The 18,997-nt window shown below is 41.9% G+C and overlaps 1 protein-coding gene and 1 long non-coding RNA gene across 3 annotated transcripts; one reads left to right on the forward strand and one right to left on the reverse strand.

The window, feature by feature from the left end:
* Window positions 1-242: 242 nt before the first annotated feature.
* LOC132666646 (uncharacterized) lies at window positions 243-1,495 on the reverse strand. Its single transcript, XR_009604756.2, has 2 exons — window positions 1,145-1,495; window positions 243-1,004 (listed from the first exon to the last, which is right to left on the reverse strand). It is a non-coding gene; the product is annotated as an uncharacterized LOC132666646 (long non-coding RNA).
* A 123-nt stretch (window positions 1,496-1,618) lies between these two features.
* Window positions 1,619-17,901, forward strand: CB2H6orf62 (chromosome B2 C6orf62 homolog). Of its 2 annotated transcripts, none has more exons than XM_060614660.2 (5): window positions 1,619-2,699; window positions 6,339-6,515; window positions 7,323-7,445; window positions 11,523-11,657; window positions 16,471-17,901. In XM_060614660.2, exons 1-5 carry the CDS (start codon window positions 2,658-2,660, stop codon window positions 16,594-16,596), a joined length of 603 nt encoding a protein of 200 aa, XP_060470643.1. In that variant the 5' UTR covers window positions 1,619-2,657; the 3' UTR covers window positions 16,597-17,901. The 2 variants fall into 2 exon arrangements, with proteins under 2 accessions (XP_060470643.1, XP_060470642.1); XM_060614659.2 differs by lacking the exon at window positions 1,619-2,699 and adding an exon at window positions 2,706-4,066.
* Window positions 17,902-18,997: the final 1,096 nt, after the last annotated feature.

The raw sequence follows: 18,997 nt of genomic DNA on the forward strand, positions 1-18,997 counted from the left end.
GGCGGCTGGGTGGCTCAGTTGGTTAAGCCTCTGACTCTCGATTTCAACTCAGGTCCTGATCTCCCAGTTTGTGAGTTTGAGCGGCAAGTTGGGCTCCACACTGACAGCATGGAGCCTGCTTGGGATTCTGTCTCTGCTCGCTCTGTCTCTCAAAATAAATAAAAAAAAATTATTTTAAAAAGCTTAACTTACAATATGCTTTAACAAAAAATGTTCTTCGTAGGGAAAAAAAAGACATGAACCAGTGTTAATTTTTTTAATATCTTTTTTTGGTAACTAAATGTCATAAACTACCCTAAATCTTCAATAGTGATGATTTACAATTATCAGTATGTGATTGTGAAAATCAATCAGGGAAGTAGTAGCAGGAATTTCATCTTTCAGTTCTGGACAAGAATTTATATGGAATGGTAGCTCACAAATAATTCTTTTGGGTCATGGGTGAAAAAAAAGGGTATTGCAGGTACTCTATTTTGATTTTCCCAAGTGAAGGGCAGTAATCCGAGGGACTTCTAAATTTCATCATACTGAGTAGAGTTCATAAAGGAGTGTAGCTTTACTTCTGTCGAGCATTGACTTTTGCTGATTACCGACTTATAACTGCGTTATCAGCACATCAGAGCTCTGAAAAATGGGCCTCAACGCCCTTGATTCATCCGCAAACGTCCCACAGTACCCTCTTCCTATTTTCCTAAGACCGTGAACTACATAGGGCACTAGGTCTCTCAGGTCCTGGGGGATCCCAGTAGAAACTGTATTCTGAAACGCGGGACGATCCGCAGGTGCAACTGTCGTTCTCCCAAGTCACAGCAGCCACGTTCCAAAGGCGTCCAACGGTGACCTTCCTCAGAGCCTGAGGACCGCCCTCCCTGCCCGCGCACGTGGCGAGGTGGGGACGGAGCCACGTGGGACCCGTGGAAGACTCTCTCCGCAGCGCGCGGCTGACATTCCAGGAGCTGGAAAGGAGTTGTCAGCTTCTCGCTGCAAGACCCTGCGCGCAGACCCTGTAGTGAGAAGTGAAGCACAGTGAGGTGAAACGGGGATCGTCCCCGACCTCCCATCACACTTCCCTTTCCCTCCCTCATTCCGCCCCCGCCTCCGCCAACTCTCAGCCCGCTGGCTCAGCTCGGACTTGCCGCCAGACCTATCGCGGGGGCCGACCGAGACCCCGGAAGAGGGACTCCATCCGGGTGCTTTGTGCGGGCGAGGGAAGGGCGTGGCTTTATGACGACCGTGAGCGGGTGGGGCGAGGAGCCAACTCAGGAGCTGGGACAGCCAGACCGAGGGGGCGGCGGGAGTATGGGTTGCAACTTGCCACGCCCCGTGGAAACTCCATGCTGCTCGGGAGGGGAGTCTCTATTCTCAAACTCTCCTTAGAGGCGGGAATGTCAACTAAGAAGTTTAATTTCAAAGACTCATCCTTTGGAAAGCTTCTTCATACTCTCTCCTGCTGCCCTTCTTTCCTCTCTGCTTGATAACCACGGGACACTCTCCGCCTCCGGCCTTCCCTCCCCCCTCGCTCTGTGCAGATGGTGGCGGCCCGCGCGGTGCGCAGCCGCAGAGAGCTCTGGGCGGCGCCGGCGAGGGGCGTGTGACGCAGCGGCCGTCGCTGCCATTTTAAGTTGTTTGTTCTCGCTCCCCTCCTCAAACGCGATTCTGCCCCGGACCCGGGAGGCGCCCGAGGCCGCCGCCGTTTCCGCAGCCTGCGGTTGGGGGGGAAACGAGGCTGTGCCACCGCGGACTCTCACCCTCCGCTTCGGCTTTGCCCCCTCCGGGTCTCCTCGACCTTCCTTCCTGAGAGCCGGAACCCGACCGTGGGGGAAGAAAGACTCGAGAGCAGATGCTTGAACTGAAATAACTTTATTTTGGGGGGTTTGCTTCGCTGACAGACCCCGTAGCGCAGGGCTCCCCTCCCCTTCCTCCCCTCCCCCTCCGCCGCCAGTACCAATCCCACCCCTCTTTCTCCTCGTTACTTCTCCTTTCTCTCGGTCTCTCTCTCTCTCTCTCCTCTCTCTCTCTCTCTCTCGCCGCCGCCGCCGCCTCCGCGTCCTTCCGTCCGCCGCCGCCCGGGGCGCCGAGCCAGACTATGGGTCCCAGGTGGGGGCTGAGCGGCGGCAGCAGCGCGGGCGGCCCGGTCACAGTGCGCACTGCAGCGGGGATGGAGGGGCTCAGTTGGCTGGTGGTTTTCTCTTGACATGGCTCCTGCCCGTGCTGCGAGCAGCGCCCCCGCCGCCGCCTCCTCTTCTGCCGCCGCCACCGCTCCGCCCGCAGGCTGCGGCTAGAGGGCCCGAACCCCGCCCGAGCGTCGGTCAGTGAGTCCCGGTCTGCGCGGGGACAGGGAGGGCATTTCCCCGTCACCCGCCCCCGTCCCAGCTGCCTCGGTTCCACCCCTCTGCCCCCTCGGGAAACCAACTAATGACCCCACCCTAAACTAGCCAAACTCGGGAAACATGGTCTGTTCAACGTGAGAGAGAGCGAGCGAGCTTAATCCGGGAACTTCAGGGCCTTTTTTTTTTTTTTCCGGGGGGGGGGGTGGGCTGGGCGTACTTTAAAAAGTAATTCGTATTAACACAACTATTTTCTTTTTTTCCCACTGATCCATCCCATTTTCCCTCTCCCGCCTCCTCTACCCGGGCGGGAATTGTTTCCACGATGAAATGAGTGAAAACCCGAGTGATCCTGTGTCTCCCGTGGTGCGAGTGAGTCGCTGCCGCTGAAGGCAAAGGGTGGGGGTGGGACCTGGGGGGTGGAAGGCAGGTGGTCCCTGGGCGCTGCCTGGGATCTGTCTGGGAGAAGAGCCCACCGCCTTTGCCTCAGCAATGCTCGCAAGAAGATAAGTCGCGCTCCCCACGATCTTGAACGGGGCCAGATTCCTAGGGAAGGCTCCCTTGGGGAATGTAGGACTCATTGCAGGGCTGGGGGTGTTGGGATCCCGGGCATTAATCAGGCCCAGCCACAGAGCCGGAATAACTGTTATATCGTGTTATATACCCCCTTTCTCTCTGCCATCATGATTTTCCATGGCAGCAGCATTAGCAGTCGCCTGAGGGTGAAAATGTGGGTGATGGGGAAGTTGGTAATGACTCCGCTGTTTCTTCTCACGGCTCCTTTGGGCACCACCTGTCCGCCCCCGGTATACACTGTAGTTGATTGCAGGGAAACCCTGTACCTCTCCCCTTCCTTCTCTTCCGATTTTGCACTTTTCTCTTTGCTCACCACCAAGTGTAATCAATAACAAGCACTGGCAATACATAGCAATAGTGAGATCTGGAATAACTTAAGAATTGATTAGGTACTGCAGCCATGGGTCTGGCTGGGTAAAACCCAATTGGATATTTCGGTTTCCTTCACCTACCCTGTTTTGGTGTTTGGGGGGGGGGGTTGGGTTTTTCTTTCCCCCCCTTTATAATTTTTTTTTGTTTTGGTATTTGGAAAGCAGGGATCATTACACTCCCCCCCCCCCCCCCAGTTCCTTATCATAATCCCTTCTCTAAAGAGGGGGAAAAATCCGGATGGATTTGAAGGATTGGACTGGTGTCAGCTGTGTTTTATTGCACACCTAAATCCTGATAATAGGCTTTTCATTTCCCCCCAAAGCCTTTATTTTGGCATTTAAGCCAAATGCGTTTTCCAAAAAGTTAGTTCCAAGTATTTTCTCCTCTCTGTCTTTCCTTCCTCCCCTTCCTCTTTCCCCATAACCCCAAACGTTATTGTCCAAACATGACTGGACAGCAGCTTTTGTTTCTTGACCCTGTAATATGACAGTCTGCTAATATTGCCAGAAGGTGCAGTTTTTGGGTTACAGTCGTGATTTTAGCTATTCAATCATATTAGCAGGAAAAAAAATGACTTGTTTCTGTTGTACTTGAGTCTTAAGAAAAAGTGCCCATAGTTTAGTGACAATTTCCAAAGGCTTTAGTACCACCTGTATTTCAAAATGGGGGACCCAAACTCCCGGAAGAAACAAGCTCTGAACAGACTACGTGCTCAGCTTAGAAAGAAAAAAGAATCTCTAGCTGACCAGTTTGACTTCAAGATGTATATTGCCTTTGTATTCAAGGAGAAGGTAATTTAAAATTCTTAATGTGAATTAGCACAAGTGATTTTTGTAAGTGTATATTAAGTTATTTGTTACCCTTAAATACCTGCGTGTTAGGTTAAAGAGTGGGTTGACAGAAGTCTACGTGTGTGCTTTCACTTCGACCCTTATGGGGAATTCTCTGCGCGAGCTGGTGCTGGGCCGGGTAACTCCCCGTGGAAGGCTGGAGGACTTGTTGGTTTGGAAATACTCTAAAGCTTAGTAGGGTCTATTTTTAGTTAACCTGGGGGGAGCAACGTTGTAAAACTCGCATTTCTGTTTTACAATAAATTACATTTATGTAGAGTTACGTGGAGAACATTATTAATTGAAGGATTGTCTATAAAGCAGGACGTTTGAAAGTGGTAAATTAGAATCAAGATGTTTATGTGCTGAAACTAGTCTGTTCAACTTCTTGCTAAAGATACCTTTTCTCTTCGTACATTTAATGGATTACAATACACTTTAATTTTTAGGAACAACTAAATACTGTAATGGTTAATTTGTGTTTAGAAATGCAATTTATTAAAATTCAAAAGGACCTAAAGACATTGAAATTTCAAGGGGGGGTGGTGAATGGAATCAGAATTAACTCCACGGTTAAATAGCAAACAACTGAGTTGTGAGTAGTCAAAGAGAACATTATAAAAGCAGTATTTATTTTTTTGCAACTTAAAATGGCCAGTTTCTTCAGTGATCTGTTTGACATGAGATTAGGTTATGAGTATAAGGAACTACTGCTTTAATTGTCGCACCGAAGTTGTGAGCTAATTTCAGACCAGAAATAGATTCTTAGTGTGGCATCTATTTAATATTTGGAAGTTTCCTGGGTATTTACCCCACTCTTAACTCTTGAAGAGTATTTGTACAGGCATACCGTGGTTTTATTGCTCTTCACTTTACTGTGCTTCGTGGGTATTTTGGTTTTTATAAATTGATGGTTTGCGGCAACCCTGGATTGAGTAAGTCTGTCCGCGCCATTTTCCAACAGCATCTGTGCACTTCATGCCTCTGTGTCACATTTGGGTAATTCTAGAAATACTTTAGGCTTTCTTTTAATCAATGTATTTGTTATGGTGATCTACAATCAGTTATTACTACTTGCCGAAGGCTCGGAGGATCGTTAACATTTTTTAGCAATATTTTTCAGTTGAGGTATGTACGTTATTTTTTTTAAGACATAATGTTTCTTGCACACTTAATAGACTACAGTGTAGTGTAAACATAATTTTTATACGCCCTGGGAAACCAAAAAATTAATTTGACATGCTTTGTTGTGATATTAGCTTTATAGCTGTGGTCAGGAACTGAACCCACGATATCTCTAAGGTATGCCTGTATTTAAAGATGCTCTTGGCTGCTGGAGTATATAGCATTGCAAAGTGATTTCAGAGTGGTTGTTTTGAAGTGATTATCACAAGATTGGGTAGTGCTAGGGATTGACTTTTCCATTTTGTCTTTTTGTTAATATGTTGACTGCAGAATTGAGAAGATCAGATTTTAATTGAAGGTATTATAAGTTCAGTAGAACTAAATCCAAGATATACTTGGTGAGGTTAGTTCATTTAATATAGAAGATGCCCTGAGTTGTACCATCTAGTTCTTTAACACCATGAAAACCCATTTTTACTCTGAATGGACAGTACCCAGGCAATTGTCCTGAGTAGTTCATGAATTTTATAACCTAAATTGATGAGTGCTTGGTTACAAGTAAATTTGAAACTCAGTTTGGTCGTCTTTTAATTTTTTTTCTTGTTTCGTATATTGACACTTTTATGTAATACGTAAAAGTGGTAATGATACTTGACTCTTTTAAGGAGTTAAAAAACAGTAGTTTGTACAGCTTTGTTTTTAAACTGTTGAGATTTTAATTTAACTGTGTAGAATCAGTTAAATGAAAGTACATCAAGAGTAAATCACTTTTTTTTTTTTTTTTAGCATTAGGTGCGTCTAGTGTTCTATCTCTCACCATTTTTAAGAAATATTACTGTTTAAAATAAGTTACCTGTTCTGGATACTGTAAGAGCGTGCAGTAAAACATTCTTATTATAGCCTGTTTGTGTGTGGTAGGGGTAACGGGAGTGATGGGGGTTGGAGGAAGAACAGAAGGATCCACCTATTTGAAAATCTGGCATTTCATTATAAAAAATCACTTCAGTTAATACTAGAATAAGGATACATGACATTGTAATATGAACTGGGTGTTAAAAGACAATGTGCTACTATTGGTGGGTTAATACACTTTTTTTTTTCCTTTTAGAAGAAAAAATCAGCACTTTTTGAAGTGTCTGAGGTTATACCAGTTATGACAAATAATTACGAAGAAAATATCCTGAAAGGTGTGCGAGATTCTAGCTATTCCTTGGAAAGTTCCATAGAGCTTTTACAGAAGGATGTGGTACAGCTCCATGCTCCTCGATACCAGTCTATGAGAAGGGTAAGTTCTGTTTGTCCTGATTTGGTAAGTTTTTACAAGTTAAACTTGCATTTTTTTCCCCCTAAGAATGAAGTTGACTTCAAATAAAACATGGATGGCTTTTTGCGTGTGGTGTTATGCTGATAGCGGTGTGTATTATTGCCGTGAATAATGTTTTATGTTACTGTTTATTGGATTTTCTTCTTTGGGGAGAGAACTGACGTGCTCCTTATAAGTTAAAGTAGAAGGAATTACTGCTGTCAATCTTCTAAATTTCTGCAACTCTTTGGAAGTTATTTGAACAGGAGATCCCCACAATTAGTGGCGTGGGGGAAGGTTAGAAACAACCATGTACTGGTCTGAAAGGTTTACTGGCCTTTGAAAATTAATACGCTGGACTATGATAATAAGGAACAAGAATGGAGTAAATAGTTTTGTGTAAGTATATAATAAAAATACCAAGACAGCTTTGCTTATATATTAACTAGGTTCTGCTTTTGAAGAATGGGAATAAAAAATACTGGGACTTACCCAGAAAAATCAGCCTGAGTTGGAGTTTTCACCATGTGCTGATTAATCTAGGTCTTGATGTGAGCGACATTGGACTGAGTATGTGGACTCTACAAGATAAAGATTAGAAGTAGGCCATGGGCTAGTCAGATTGGGTACTGTTCTATTCCTCTTACCTCTTAATACATAAAATGATACTTCACGCACCTTCTGTACTTGTGAAATGTTTCTGTAATCAAACCTGTAATTGGTGACATTCATTGCTTGTTACAACTTTGTTTCTTTGAAAGTAATTTTTTTTTTTTGGTCATTTTATAGGATGTAATTGGCTGTACTCAGGAGATGGATTTCATTCTTTGGCCTCGGAATGATATTGAAAAAATTGTCTGTCTCCTGTTTTCTAGGTGGAAGGAATCTGATGAGCCTTTTAGGCCTGTTCAGGTATTTTATTCTAAGTGTGGTGTGCACGTAAGTGAGTAAATAGGGCCTAACTTAAATTTTTTGAGAATATGCGTTCTAATCAGTTTTAACTCATGAGTTGCTCTCGTCTGTTTGGATATTGTGATGCAAGAGGAGAAAGCATTTGGGTGACAGAATTTCTTGAGAATGAGAGGTGGTCCTAACTACTCCAGTGTGTGTTTGAAATAACGGCTAGAGAAAATCTTTGAGGATAGATTTACAGAGGGGCCCATGAATGAACTCAGGTGATCTCTCCTCTGAAATTGTACTCCCAAAATAGTATACCTAACCATCTGGTTCTCAAAGGAGTCTGATAGAAGAAATCCTTTCCTTAAAAGTAGATTTGTGTATAAAACTATACAAGAGAGGAGTAAATCTGGTGGTGGTGGTGAAGTAATCTTCCTGGACATCCCTGCTAACTTTTGGCTTGTCATTTGATGTACTAGTTTCTAGTGTTGAAGAGCATTTGCCCTTGAGGCAGTGATCCTAATTTTATGTATGGTAGCTTTATATGCATAGGAGAAAGTAAAGTAATCTCCCCTGAAATACCAATATGGTTACTTCTAGGTCAGGTATGGCCAAGTTTTATTCTACATATATGTAAATGTCATAAATACATCAATCATACTTATATCTATAATAAAAATAGCAAAAATTATGATTGAAAAAATTTTGCATTATCCATTACTATGAATATCTTTATGGTGCTTTTGTGTATGAACAAATTGGTATACTCCCCCTGTCCCCATGGTAATGTTCTGCACAACAGCTCAAATTATCGTTCTTTTTCTAAGATTCATTTGACAGAAATAAGTTCTAAAGTTAACATACAGCCCTAAATGGGGGTAAAAGTATTGCGTATTCTTGTTTTCCTTTAATGGATGATACTAACTCACGTGGATGTGCTGGAGAATAGAAGTTTAATGTGACAAGCAGGAAGACCAGGAATGATGGGGCGTGTTTGTAGTTATCAGAGCATGTCTTACGCATCAGCTGTAACTGCTGTCCAGAAGCACTGGAAGGATTTTTTTTTTTTCATTCAGAATTTTTCACTGGGAAACTCTGGTTCACTTCTCCCTGTATTTTTAAAAATTTCCAATTCTCTTCTCTTTTCCTCTGAGACCTTATTTGGGATAGTTGTGTTAAAATAGTCTTGTCTCAAGTCAAGCACTACTTTTTCAAATAATGGTGTTTGAGAGTTGTGCTAGGCTGTCTCCTGAATATATACATTTAATCTTCATCCTTACAATAACGATGCAGACAGCAGCCTCCTTTTGCCAAGGAAGACGCTGAGGCAGTTGGAGATTAGCTAAACAGCCCAAGGTCATGCAGTTAAGTGGCAGTCAAGACAAATCAAATCCTGTAAAGCTTATGCTCAGAATTTGCTACTCTGTACTGTGGGAAGTGCCCTGTATTATAAAAACCTAATATTATGGACTGAGTGTAAGCACTATATAGGGTAGAGGTGGACTGAGTATAAGCACTATATAGGACAGAGGTAAGTTTAGAGTTCAGCTGCGGGAAACAAGTTAATAGTGTAAAGATGAACTTACTTCCCCTCTAATTTAAAGTAAATTAGTATCCTGAATGAGAGGTCATAAATATAAATAATTTAGTTCTTGAGGTAAATGAAAGAAGGAAAGATAAACTTTAATTTGAAAACTTTTTTTGTTTTTTTGATTCTTTGACTCTTGAAGCACTTTAACTTTTTTTTTTTTTTTTTTTTGAGAGAGAGACCAGGCGTCAGTGGGGGGAGGGACAGAGAGCAAGGGAGTTACAGATTCTGAAGCAGGCTCCAGGCTCCAGGCTCTGAGCTGTCAGCAGAGCCAGATGCAGGGCTCAAACTCGAGGACTGCGAGATCATGACCTGAGCCGAAGTTAGACACCCAACTGACTGAGCCACCCAGGCGCCCCTTGAAGCACTTTAAAGTTTGAATAGTAATGAGATTTAGTAGGAACCAGAGTAAAGGTTGTTTTTCATTAACAAGTTCCTACTATATTCAAAGTACTAGGAGGTACACGTTAAAATCTCTCTTCTTTCCTCTTTGTCCCTAAATGCTTTTGCTGCGTTAGTTCTTCATCACACTGTTCAAATATTTTGTTACTTCTCAGCATTGCTTTCATGCTGCTTATTAGGGTTTTCTTTTTGGTGGGGACTATTCCCTCCTTCCCAAACCTTTATGTATTCAATAGGATAGAATTGAAATGCCACAGAAACATAGAAGCCCTTTTCAGTCTCACTGAAATCTCTTTTCAGTGTGATGTTCTACTGGCCTCTTCTAGTCTCTCCCTGGTATTTGCCATACTGGAATACTTGAAGCTTTCTTACTTGAACAGTTTTTTTGTTTTTTTGTTTTTTAAGTTTTTTAATAATTGTTTATTTTTGAGAGAGAGAGGCAGAGTGCAAGCAGGGAGGGCAGAAAGAGAGAGGGAGACACAGAATCCAAAGCAGGCTCCAGGCTCTGAGCTGTCAGCACAGAGCCCGATGCGGAGCTCAAAGTCACGATCCGTGAGATCATGACCTGAGCCCAAGTTGGATGCACAACTGACTGAGCCAGCCGGGTGCCCCACTTGCTTGAATAGTATTTTAATTTTGACACATTTGTGCTTAATGTTGGCCCTGTTTCCTGGAATGGCATTTTCCAAATTACCTTTTCTTAGCGCTTTCCCGGGGAAAATTACTGTCCTCTTTCAAGGCCCAATCCACAATCATTTGCTAATACTGCCTACAGAACCTGCTGTGTTAATTATTTCTCCCTTCTTCACGTAGCACTCTGAAGATAGGAACTCAGTTTAGGGTTTTACAGATAACCTCAGCTTATTCTAGGAAAGATTTGAAGCAAGTTAGGTTTTATATTTGCATGTGCATGTCCTTTTGAGCCGTGTCAGAGCCTTAGTAGCCTTATTTTCATATTCATAAATATTTGAATTTGTGCAGAGATACAGTCGAATATCCTTTTTCTATGTACCAGTGTGGGGGTAGCATATCATTTTGTGTCATGGCTTATAAGAGAAGCTAGGCAGTCAAATTCTAGATCGCAGGAACTGGTTTTTCCTTGTCAGTGTTTCTTGCTGTCTTGACATAAGAAGATAAAAGTTGAGTCAAATGGACTAACAGTCTTTCTTAAAATAATTGAACATTATATAAATAAAGAGATCTTTAAGATTCCTCTGCTTTTTGAATTCTCCGTTAGCCTGGTTGTTTCACCCAGCACTTAGTGTCTCCACGGACGTTTTGTGGGAGGATGGACTTGATTTTCCTCATGTTAAAAGAGTAAAAGGATGTTCTGATTTGAGAATACTTCTTCCTAACTTAAAGTTTTTTTTAATCTGAAAAACCCCACATGAAAAGCATTTTTAAATTTTGAGGGGTTCATAACATCCTCAAATCCATCTATGTTAGGACTGGATACCTTTCAGGTGTGGGCTTTATGTATCATTTAATCCCCTTAACTGTCCTGATGGGTTAGAACCTGAGATGAAACTGAAGTTTAGAAAAGTTAGGGGATATGTACAAGGTCACGTAAGTAGTGACATGTACTGCTGAGATTGGAATACATCTCTTCGTAAAAGCTATCTGTACTGTGTTCTTTATAATAAAAAGGAGGGAGGTGTCATTTGGCTTATTTAAGCATTACGTTGGGGGACACCAAATATGTTGGAAGTCTTGAGCCACGTAGGTTTGAAAATCTAGTTTTATAGAATTTGGCCTAAAATCATTGAGAATGAGGATCTAGTCACCCTGATGCAGTGTTTTTCTTGAAGGTCAAATTCTGTAATGGAGTGCTATTCACTAGAACTTTCTGTGATAAAGGCAATGCTGTATATTTCAACAGACTGTTCAGAATGGTGGCCACTGGCCACATGTGATTATTGAGTATTTGAGATGTGGCTAGTGTTAGCGAAGGACTGAATTTTAAAATGCATTTAATATGTTAAACTTGAGTAGGCACAGTTGGCTACCGCATTGGATGGCACAACTCGATGCCTATGGATGCGGTAGATGTTTCAAGTAGGGTAACGTCTTTGTACTTACATGTAAATGTGTTTCTTAATTAGGCCAAATTTGAGTTTCATCACGGTGACTATGAAAAACAGTTTCTGCATGTACTGAGCCGCAAGGACAAGACTGGAATTGTTGTCAACAATCCTAACCAGTCAGTGTTTCTCTTCATTGACAGACAGCACTTGCAGGTAAGCATTTTTTAATTTTAATTTTTTTTTCCCTGACTGCCTGCCTGCCTGCCTGCCTGCCTGCCTTCCTTCCTTCCTTCCACTTAACTCCTCATTTAAAAAGCTTATTCGTTAGGGGTGCCTGGGTGGCTCATTTGGTTAAGTGTCCAACTCTTGGTTTTGGCTCAGGTCATGATCTCACGGTTTTGTGAGTTTGAGCCATGTGGAGCCTGCTTGGGATTCTCTGTCTCCCTCTCTCTCTCTGCCCTTTCCCCAATCATGCTCTCTCTCTCAAAATAAATAAACTAAAAAAAAAAAAAAAAAAAAAACTTGTTAGCAAAAGATTTTTTAAAAATGTTTATTTTTGGGGCGCCTGGGTGGCGCAGTCGGTTAAGCGTCCGACTTCAGCCAGGTCACGATCTCGCGGTCCGTGAGTTCGAGCCCCGCGTCAGGCTCTGGGCTGATGGCTCGGAGCCTGGAGCCTGTTTCCGATTCTGTGTCTCCCTCTCTCTCTGCCCCTCCCCTGTTCATGCTCTGTCTCTCTCTGTCCCAAAAATAAATAAAAAACGTTGAAAAAAAAAAAAATTTAAAAAAAAAAATGTTTATTTTTGAGAATGAGTGCAAGCGGGGTAGGGACAGAAGGAGGGGGGACAGAGGATCCAAAGAAGTCTCTGCACTGATAGCAGAGAGCATGATGTGGGGCTCGAACTCACAAACGGGGAGATCCAACTGAGCCACCCAGGCACCCAGCAAATTATTTTTCCGTATGCGTTAATTCTGTTTTGCCACTTAAAAACTGCATTATTTTTGAAGTTATTTAAAAATCAAAAGATACCCTGGGCCTCACCCTAGAATAGTGGTTCCCAAGCTTTGCTGCATATTAGAACTGCCTGAGAGCTTTTAAAAGTCATGATTCTAGTAAACTCCAGTGAACTTAAAACAGCGTGGTTTTTTTGTTTTTAAATTTTTTTTTTTAATTTTTTTTTTTTTTAACGTTTATTTATTTTTGAGACAGAGCATGAACGGGGAAGGGTCAGAGAGAGGGAGACACAGAATCCGAAACAGGCTCCAGGCTCTGAGCTGTCAGCACAGAGCCCGACGCGGGGCTCGAACTCACGCACCGCGAGATCGTGACCTGAGCCGGTCGGCTGCTCAACCGACTGAGCCACCCAGGCGCCCCTGTTTTTAAATTTTAACATTTATTTATTTTCAAGGGATAGAGAGAGACAGAGCATGAGTGGGGGATGGGGAGACAGAGAGAGAGAGAGACAGAGTCCGAAGCAAGCTCCAGGCTCTGAGCTGTTTTGTTAGCACAGAGCCCAACGTGGGGCTTGAACTCACAAACTGCGAGACCATGACCTGAGCTGAAGTCGGAAGCTCAACCGACTGAGCCACCCGGGCACCCCAAAACAGTGTTTTAAGAAACCCTGCGGTAGAGCTTTTCTAAGTAAAGTACGGTCAACAGATCATAGCAGATTCTTAAATATGTGGACTGTCAGGCCCTACCCCAATCCTACTCGATCAGAATCTATGTTTTGAACAAAATCTTCAGGTGGTTAGTAACACAGATTATGTTTTGAGACGCTCTAGCCTTAGATCTTATAAATAAAAATCTGGAGGCTTCTAGGTGGCTCAGTCGGTTTAACGTCCGACTTCGGCTCAGGTCATGATCTCACAGTTTGCGAGTTGGAGCCCCACATCGGGCTCTGTACTGACAGCTCTGAGCATGGAGCCTGCTTGGGGTTCTGTGTCTCCCTCTCTCTCTGCCCTTCCCCTGCTCACACTCTGTCTCAAAAATAAATAAACTTAATTAAAAAGATTATTTTTTTAAAAATCTGAAGGGATAAAATACATCTGTATTTAAAAGATCCAAATGTGTTTTAAATAAGCACTTTCAATTTAAGTGATGCAGGTATTCCAGATTCTTTTTTATTCTGTAGAACGTTGTTTATCTCATCAACCTAAACCTGAGTATCATCACTTAGAATTTATAACATGTTTTGTTATTAACCTTTAAAAATAGCATCGCTTTAATTACCATTCATTCAACAAATGAATGCCTACTACTATGTGCCAGGTGCTGTGCAACAGCGAACCCATTAGACAGAAATTCTGTCATCAGGGACTCCCACTGCATGGTAGGGGAGGCCCAGCAGCAGAGAAGTACAGTATGCAACTCACTTGTGATGAGTGCTAAGAGAAGATGGTGCGGGGTACATAAGCCATTGGGTCGGAATTCTTAAATGGTGTCACCAGAGAAGGCCTCACCGGGAAGGTGATTTGGAAAGTATTTATGATACTAGTTATGCATTGTAGAACATCGTTTATTTTTACTAGAGAGTATGACAGTAAAAACATGAAGGTGAATCATACTGCTACCTTCAAGGAACTGAAGACTCCTTAGGAAGATTATATGTTGACTTTGTATCTTGTAAGAACATTTTAAAACACATATGGTATTATAGATACAAGTAAGAACTGTGGGAAGAAATTTAATTTCAGTGGAGGCATTTCATAAAACTAACAAAAAACATACGACTTGGGTGGGTTTTGGGGTTTTCTTTTCTGTTTCATCTTTACCTTAGCTCTCCTATGGTGGATATTTTGAAGTTGCCTTAGTTTTCCTTTTTAATTACTTGTAGTGTACTTTCATTTGAGTAACTTACTTAGATAATACTGGATAGCAGGCTGTTGACTTCTATTATGGAATCCACAATAGAGATTGAGAGAGTGTAAGCTGGGGAGAGGGCCAGAGGGAGGGAGAGAGAATCTTAAGCAGGTTTCACACTCAGCCCAGAATCCTACGCAGGGCTCAGTGTCACAACCCTGGGATCATGGCCTGAGTGGAAATCAAAAGTCAGACACTCAACTGACTGAGCCACCCAGACACCCCAATTATCACGCAAATGTACAGGTCAATAATACTATATGGAAACGGCTAGTGGCTTGAAGGAGTAACGTTGCTAAATAAGTAGGAAATCATCTTCTGTTTTATATCCAAGTCAGATGTTTATGCTTTATGAAGCAAATAGCTTGAATCCTTTTAATGAAAAGAAAGTTGTAAGCTTGTCAGCTAAGTTCATGTTGTAGGTAGGGTGACCAGCAGTCTGTCTGTCTGTCTGGAATGCCCTGATTTTTGCATTGAAAGTCCCAAGTCCTAGGAACCTTAATTGTGGGCAGTGCGATGGCTGGTGTCAACCCTGACTGTAGATGCATCTGGTCTCCAGCGCTCTTAGGTGCATCTTTCACTCCGGTCATTACTGGTCTTCCTGACCCGGAGATGTGTTGCCATACCTGCCCTGTCAAGAGGATCGAGGGACCCAACAGGGTGGCCGACGCAGGGTGCGTTACTTACCGGCCTCAAGGAGCCGTACAGGCATGAGCTCACGTCATCCTCCCCACAGTCCTGGGAGGCGTAGGTCTTCTTACTCCCATTTTAGAGGCGAGGAAATCAGGAAACTAAAGAACTTGATCACAGTCATCTAGCAGAGATTGTATGTCCTGCATCATAATGCAAGATGTATGGAAAGAGCTAGACCAAATGATAATTTTGGAGGGGAATGTGGTAGAGAGGCACGTGCCTGGAATCTGGGTTCTAATCCACATGCAGCCACTGACTGGCTATGAAATCTTGGACAGGTAACTTCTGTGAGTGTGTTTTTTTGTTAAATTGAATAAACGATATTCATAAGGTTGTTGTAGCATTTAAAGTGAAAAAATAGCACCTGGGTGGCTCAGTTGGTTAAGTGTCTGTTGGTTTTGGCTCAGGTCATGATCTCGTGGTTTCCTGAGTTCGATCCCCACGTCAGGCACTGTGCTGGCAGTGTGAAGCCTGCTTGGGATTCTCTCTCTCTCCCTCTCTCTCTCTGCCCCTCCTAACTCATGCTCTCTCTCAAAATAAATAACTTTAAGAAATTTCTTTAAAGTGAAAAAATATATGTGCATTATGTGCTTTATTTATATGTACAGACTGCTTTTTTTAAAGGTGCTGAAGTGAAAAGAACTTTGAAGGTGGGCGGTTCAAGGGTTTTAGATTCCGTCTTCCGTTTACTGGCAGTGGTGATCTGTGAAAACACCTAGCACACTTGCCATAAGCTAGATGTTAAATGGTGACCTTTTTTTTTAATGTTTTGTTTTTTGAGAGAGAGCTGGGGAGGGTCAGAGATGTTGGGGGGTGGGTGGGGAGAGGATCCCAAGCAGGATCTGCATGGTCAGCACAGAGCCCGATGCAGGTTTTGAACTCACAAACCGGAGAGATCATGTCCTGAACTGAAATCGAGAGTTGGACACTGAACTGACTGAGTCACCCAGGTGTCCCCAAGTAACTACTTTCTAAAAATAATACTTAGAGTTTTATTTTTCTGGTAATATTTTTGCTTTCTTCCAGTCCTTTACCCCTGGTTATGCTTCAATCTTTCTTTTCTCTATTTCAAATCTTTGCCCTCACTTCTATGCCACTTTTGTTGTCCTTGTATATACAGACATGACTTCAAACTTCTGTTAAGATCTGTCTCTATGGCCTTTAACCTTATTTTCCTTTAGCACGTTGTCCAAGTTGACTTTTCTGACTTCAGTTTTTTGTTTGAATAAACTCTCTAAATGTTTGTTTAGTTTATAATCATGCTTATCCTTTCTGTATTTTATATGGCAAGGTTGTGTCTTCCTAACTAGACTGTGGTCCCTGTGGGTACAGACTGTAATCTGTTCCCTTGATCTGTGTGCTTTATTGCTGTGTGTAAGCGCTTGATAGAATTATGGGAGATTGACTTCATGTGACACTTGATGGGTTATGTAAAGGTCTTCTTTATTAAGATTAAAATGATTCGCCTTGCAGACTCCGAAAAACAAAGCTACAATCTTCAAGTTATGCAGCATCTGCCTCTACCTGCCACAGGAACAGCTTACGCACTGGGCGGTTGGCACCATAGAGGACCACCTCCGTCCTTACATGCCGGAGTAGGGGACTGACCAGCAGAGCGGAAAGGATCAGGGAGCGCAGCAGCATTTTGTTTCCTTGTTTTCTTACACTTTATTCTTTCAGAGTTTAAAGAAAATGGACTCATGCACAGAACACTATGCATTTTGAAACGTGTTCATCCTGGATTTTTTTTTTTTTTTTTTTTAATTATTTGTGTCTCAGAACTTAAAAAAAATTAGGTGTCTTCTGCACGGACTGTGTGAAAGAAGATGCTTTGCATATTTGCTGCACTGCATCAGCATTCTGCTAAAAATGTGAAGTGAAAGGACAGTTGTACACTGAAATGCTTAAATGTATCTGAAAGCACAAGGTGATACTCTTTTTTGATGGTCTTTCCATTTATGCTGGTTTTTGCCTCTCTGACATCTGTCATCAGTATTTAGAGGGTGAGAAGGGAATGTAAAAGGTATACATAACATTGAAACAAACGGAATAGCTTTGCCGTAATCACCGTCGTTCCAGAGCACTGTCAGATTCATTCTAATGACCACAAGTGGTTGTTTAAAAAAAAAAAAAAAAAAATACAACCACGGGGAAGAAATCTTTTAAGAAAAAAAAAAGCATCTCATTGTAGGCATTCTTGCCTCATGTTTTACTGGGCCATGTTTGTTTCCTGGTACTCATAAATAAATGTATGTATTTTATTTCCAGATCTCTTTCCCCAAGTTGTTGTTATAAAAGAGTATTCTGCTGAATGTGGATACAGTTCTACACATTAAAGCAGATCTGGAGTCTGAAGTAGCTAACGCAGCTGTAAAACTGAGAAATCCATGCATAGCTGCAGAAATCATGATAGGGAGAGGACTTTCCTTTTTGGTTTTTGTTTTTTGGTTTTAAAGAGAAGAGGTTTTTATTACAAAGAAAATGCAGTGAATTGTGCAGAAATACTGGTTTCTACACCATCCTAAAAGAAAACTTAGGAGGGTTTCTTGGAATAGAAAAAAGTTACTAAAGTTGGCATCTTAAATTGCTAAAAAAAAAAAAAAAAAAAAAAAAACAACAACAAAACATTGAGTGTCAAAGCTCTAAAAGCAGAACTCATTTTGTGCAATGAACATAAGGAAAGACTACTGTATAGTTTTTTGTTTTTTCTTTTTAATGAAGAAAAGCTTTGCTTAAGGGTTGCATACTTTTATGGAGTAAATCTGAATGATCCTACTCCTTTGGAGTAAAACTTAGTGCTTACTGGTTTCCAAATGTATTTAGCTTCTGGTTGGAATTTGAAAAAAATGAAAACCTAAATAAAATAGGTGAAAGTTCCCTGACTATTCAGGTGAATACACAAAACTGAAGTGGTAACTTTTTTTTTCCAAGTCGCTGGGTGGTGTTACTGATGACCTTGGGGGTTATGTTACAGTCCATAGCACACAGTAAACTCAGGACAAAAACCATTTGCGTTTGCAATTTCAAGAATAGGAATCAAAGACATTTTGTAAGCTTTAACAGGTATCAGGTTGGCCTCGTTCCTTGCTTCATGGAAAAAAAAATATTTTTTAAAGTAGGCTTCACACCGACCGGGGGCTTGGACTCAACATCCCTGGGATCACGAGTCGCATGCTCCACCACCTGACCCAGCCAGGCGCCCCAAGAAGTACTAATTTCAAAATGCTTCACGTTTTCTCATCAATTGAAAATTTAGAATCTACTTGAAATCATGGCTTTGAATGTTTATCATGGCCAGGTCCTGTTTGAAGCTCTGGTCTCACAAGCCTGAGTGGAAAGAGGTGCAGAGGTTCAGTAACTTGCCCAAGCTCACGTGTGGAGCAGGGAAGATTTAAAACCAGGCCAGCTGTCTCTGTAGGATCCAGACTCTTCATTGTTGTACTATGTTGAATTATACTGGATGTATTCAGTAAGTCAGTTTTTAATTTTATTTTAGAGTAAATTTAGAAAAGGTGTAATACACAAAACTGTATAACCTTTACCCGTGTCTTAGCCACATTTTTTCCCACTTTTTCTAGATACATATATATATATATATTTATGTGTCTTTTCTGAACGATCTGAGCATTTGGTACATATGTCATGGGTACATCTTTATTCCTTACTTCCTAGTGCTTCAGCCTAGGTCCCAAGTACAGGGATATTCTTGTATAACCACAGTGAAGTAACCAAATCCAGGAAATGCAGTGTTGATACACCTTCACCTGTCCATATTCCAGTTTTAATTGTCCTAATATCCTCAAGTCTTTTTTAAACCGTTGCATGTAGCTGTCACATCTCTAGTCTCTAATCTGGAACAGTTCATTAGCCTTTGTTTAATAACCTTGACATTTTTGAAGAGTAAGCTAATTTTTTAAAAAAATATAAGGTGTTCCTCATTTTGCATTTGAATGCTGTTTCTTTTTCCAGAGTTAAATTTGGGATTATTGTGGCCAGCACC

Source organism: Panthera onca, chromosome B2 (genome assembly GCF_046562875.1).
Source record: "Panthera onca isolate mPanOnc1 chromosome B2, mPanOnc1 haplotype 2, whole genome shotgun sequence".
Lineage (NCBI taxonomy): Eukaryota > Metazoa > Chordata > Mammalia > Carnivora > Felidae > Panthera > Panthera onca.

Excerpts from the sequence above, each read along its gene's own strand:
- CB2H6orf62 (XM_060614659.2), top strand. The coding sequence starts at position 3,938 with ATGGGGGACCCAAACTCCCGGAAGAAACAAGCTCTGAACAGACTACGT. Across the intron at positions 6,516-7,322 it reads GATACCAGTCTATGAGAAGG|GATGTAATTGGCTGTACTCA; the intron begins GTAAGTTCTGTT and ends GTCATTTTATAG. Across the intron at positions 7,446-11,522 it reads AGCCTTTTAGGCCTGTTCAG|GCCAAATTTGAGTTTCATCA; the intron begins GTATTTTATTCT and ends TTTCTTAATTAG.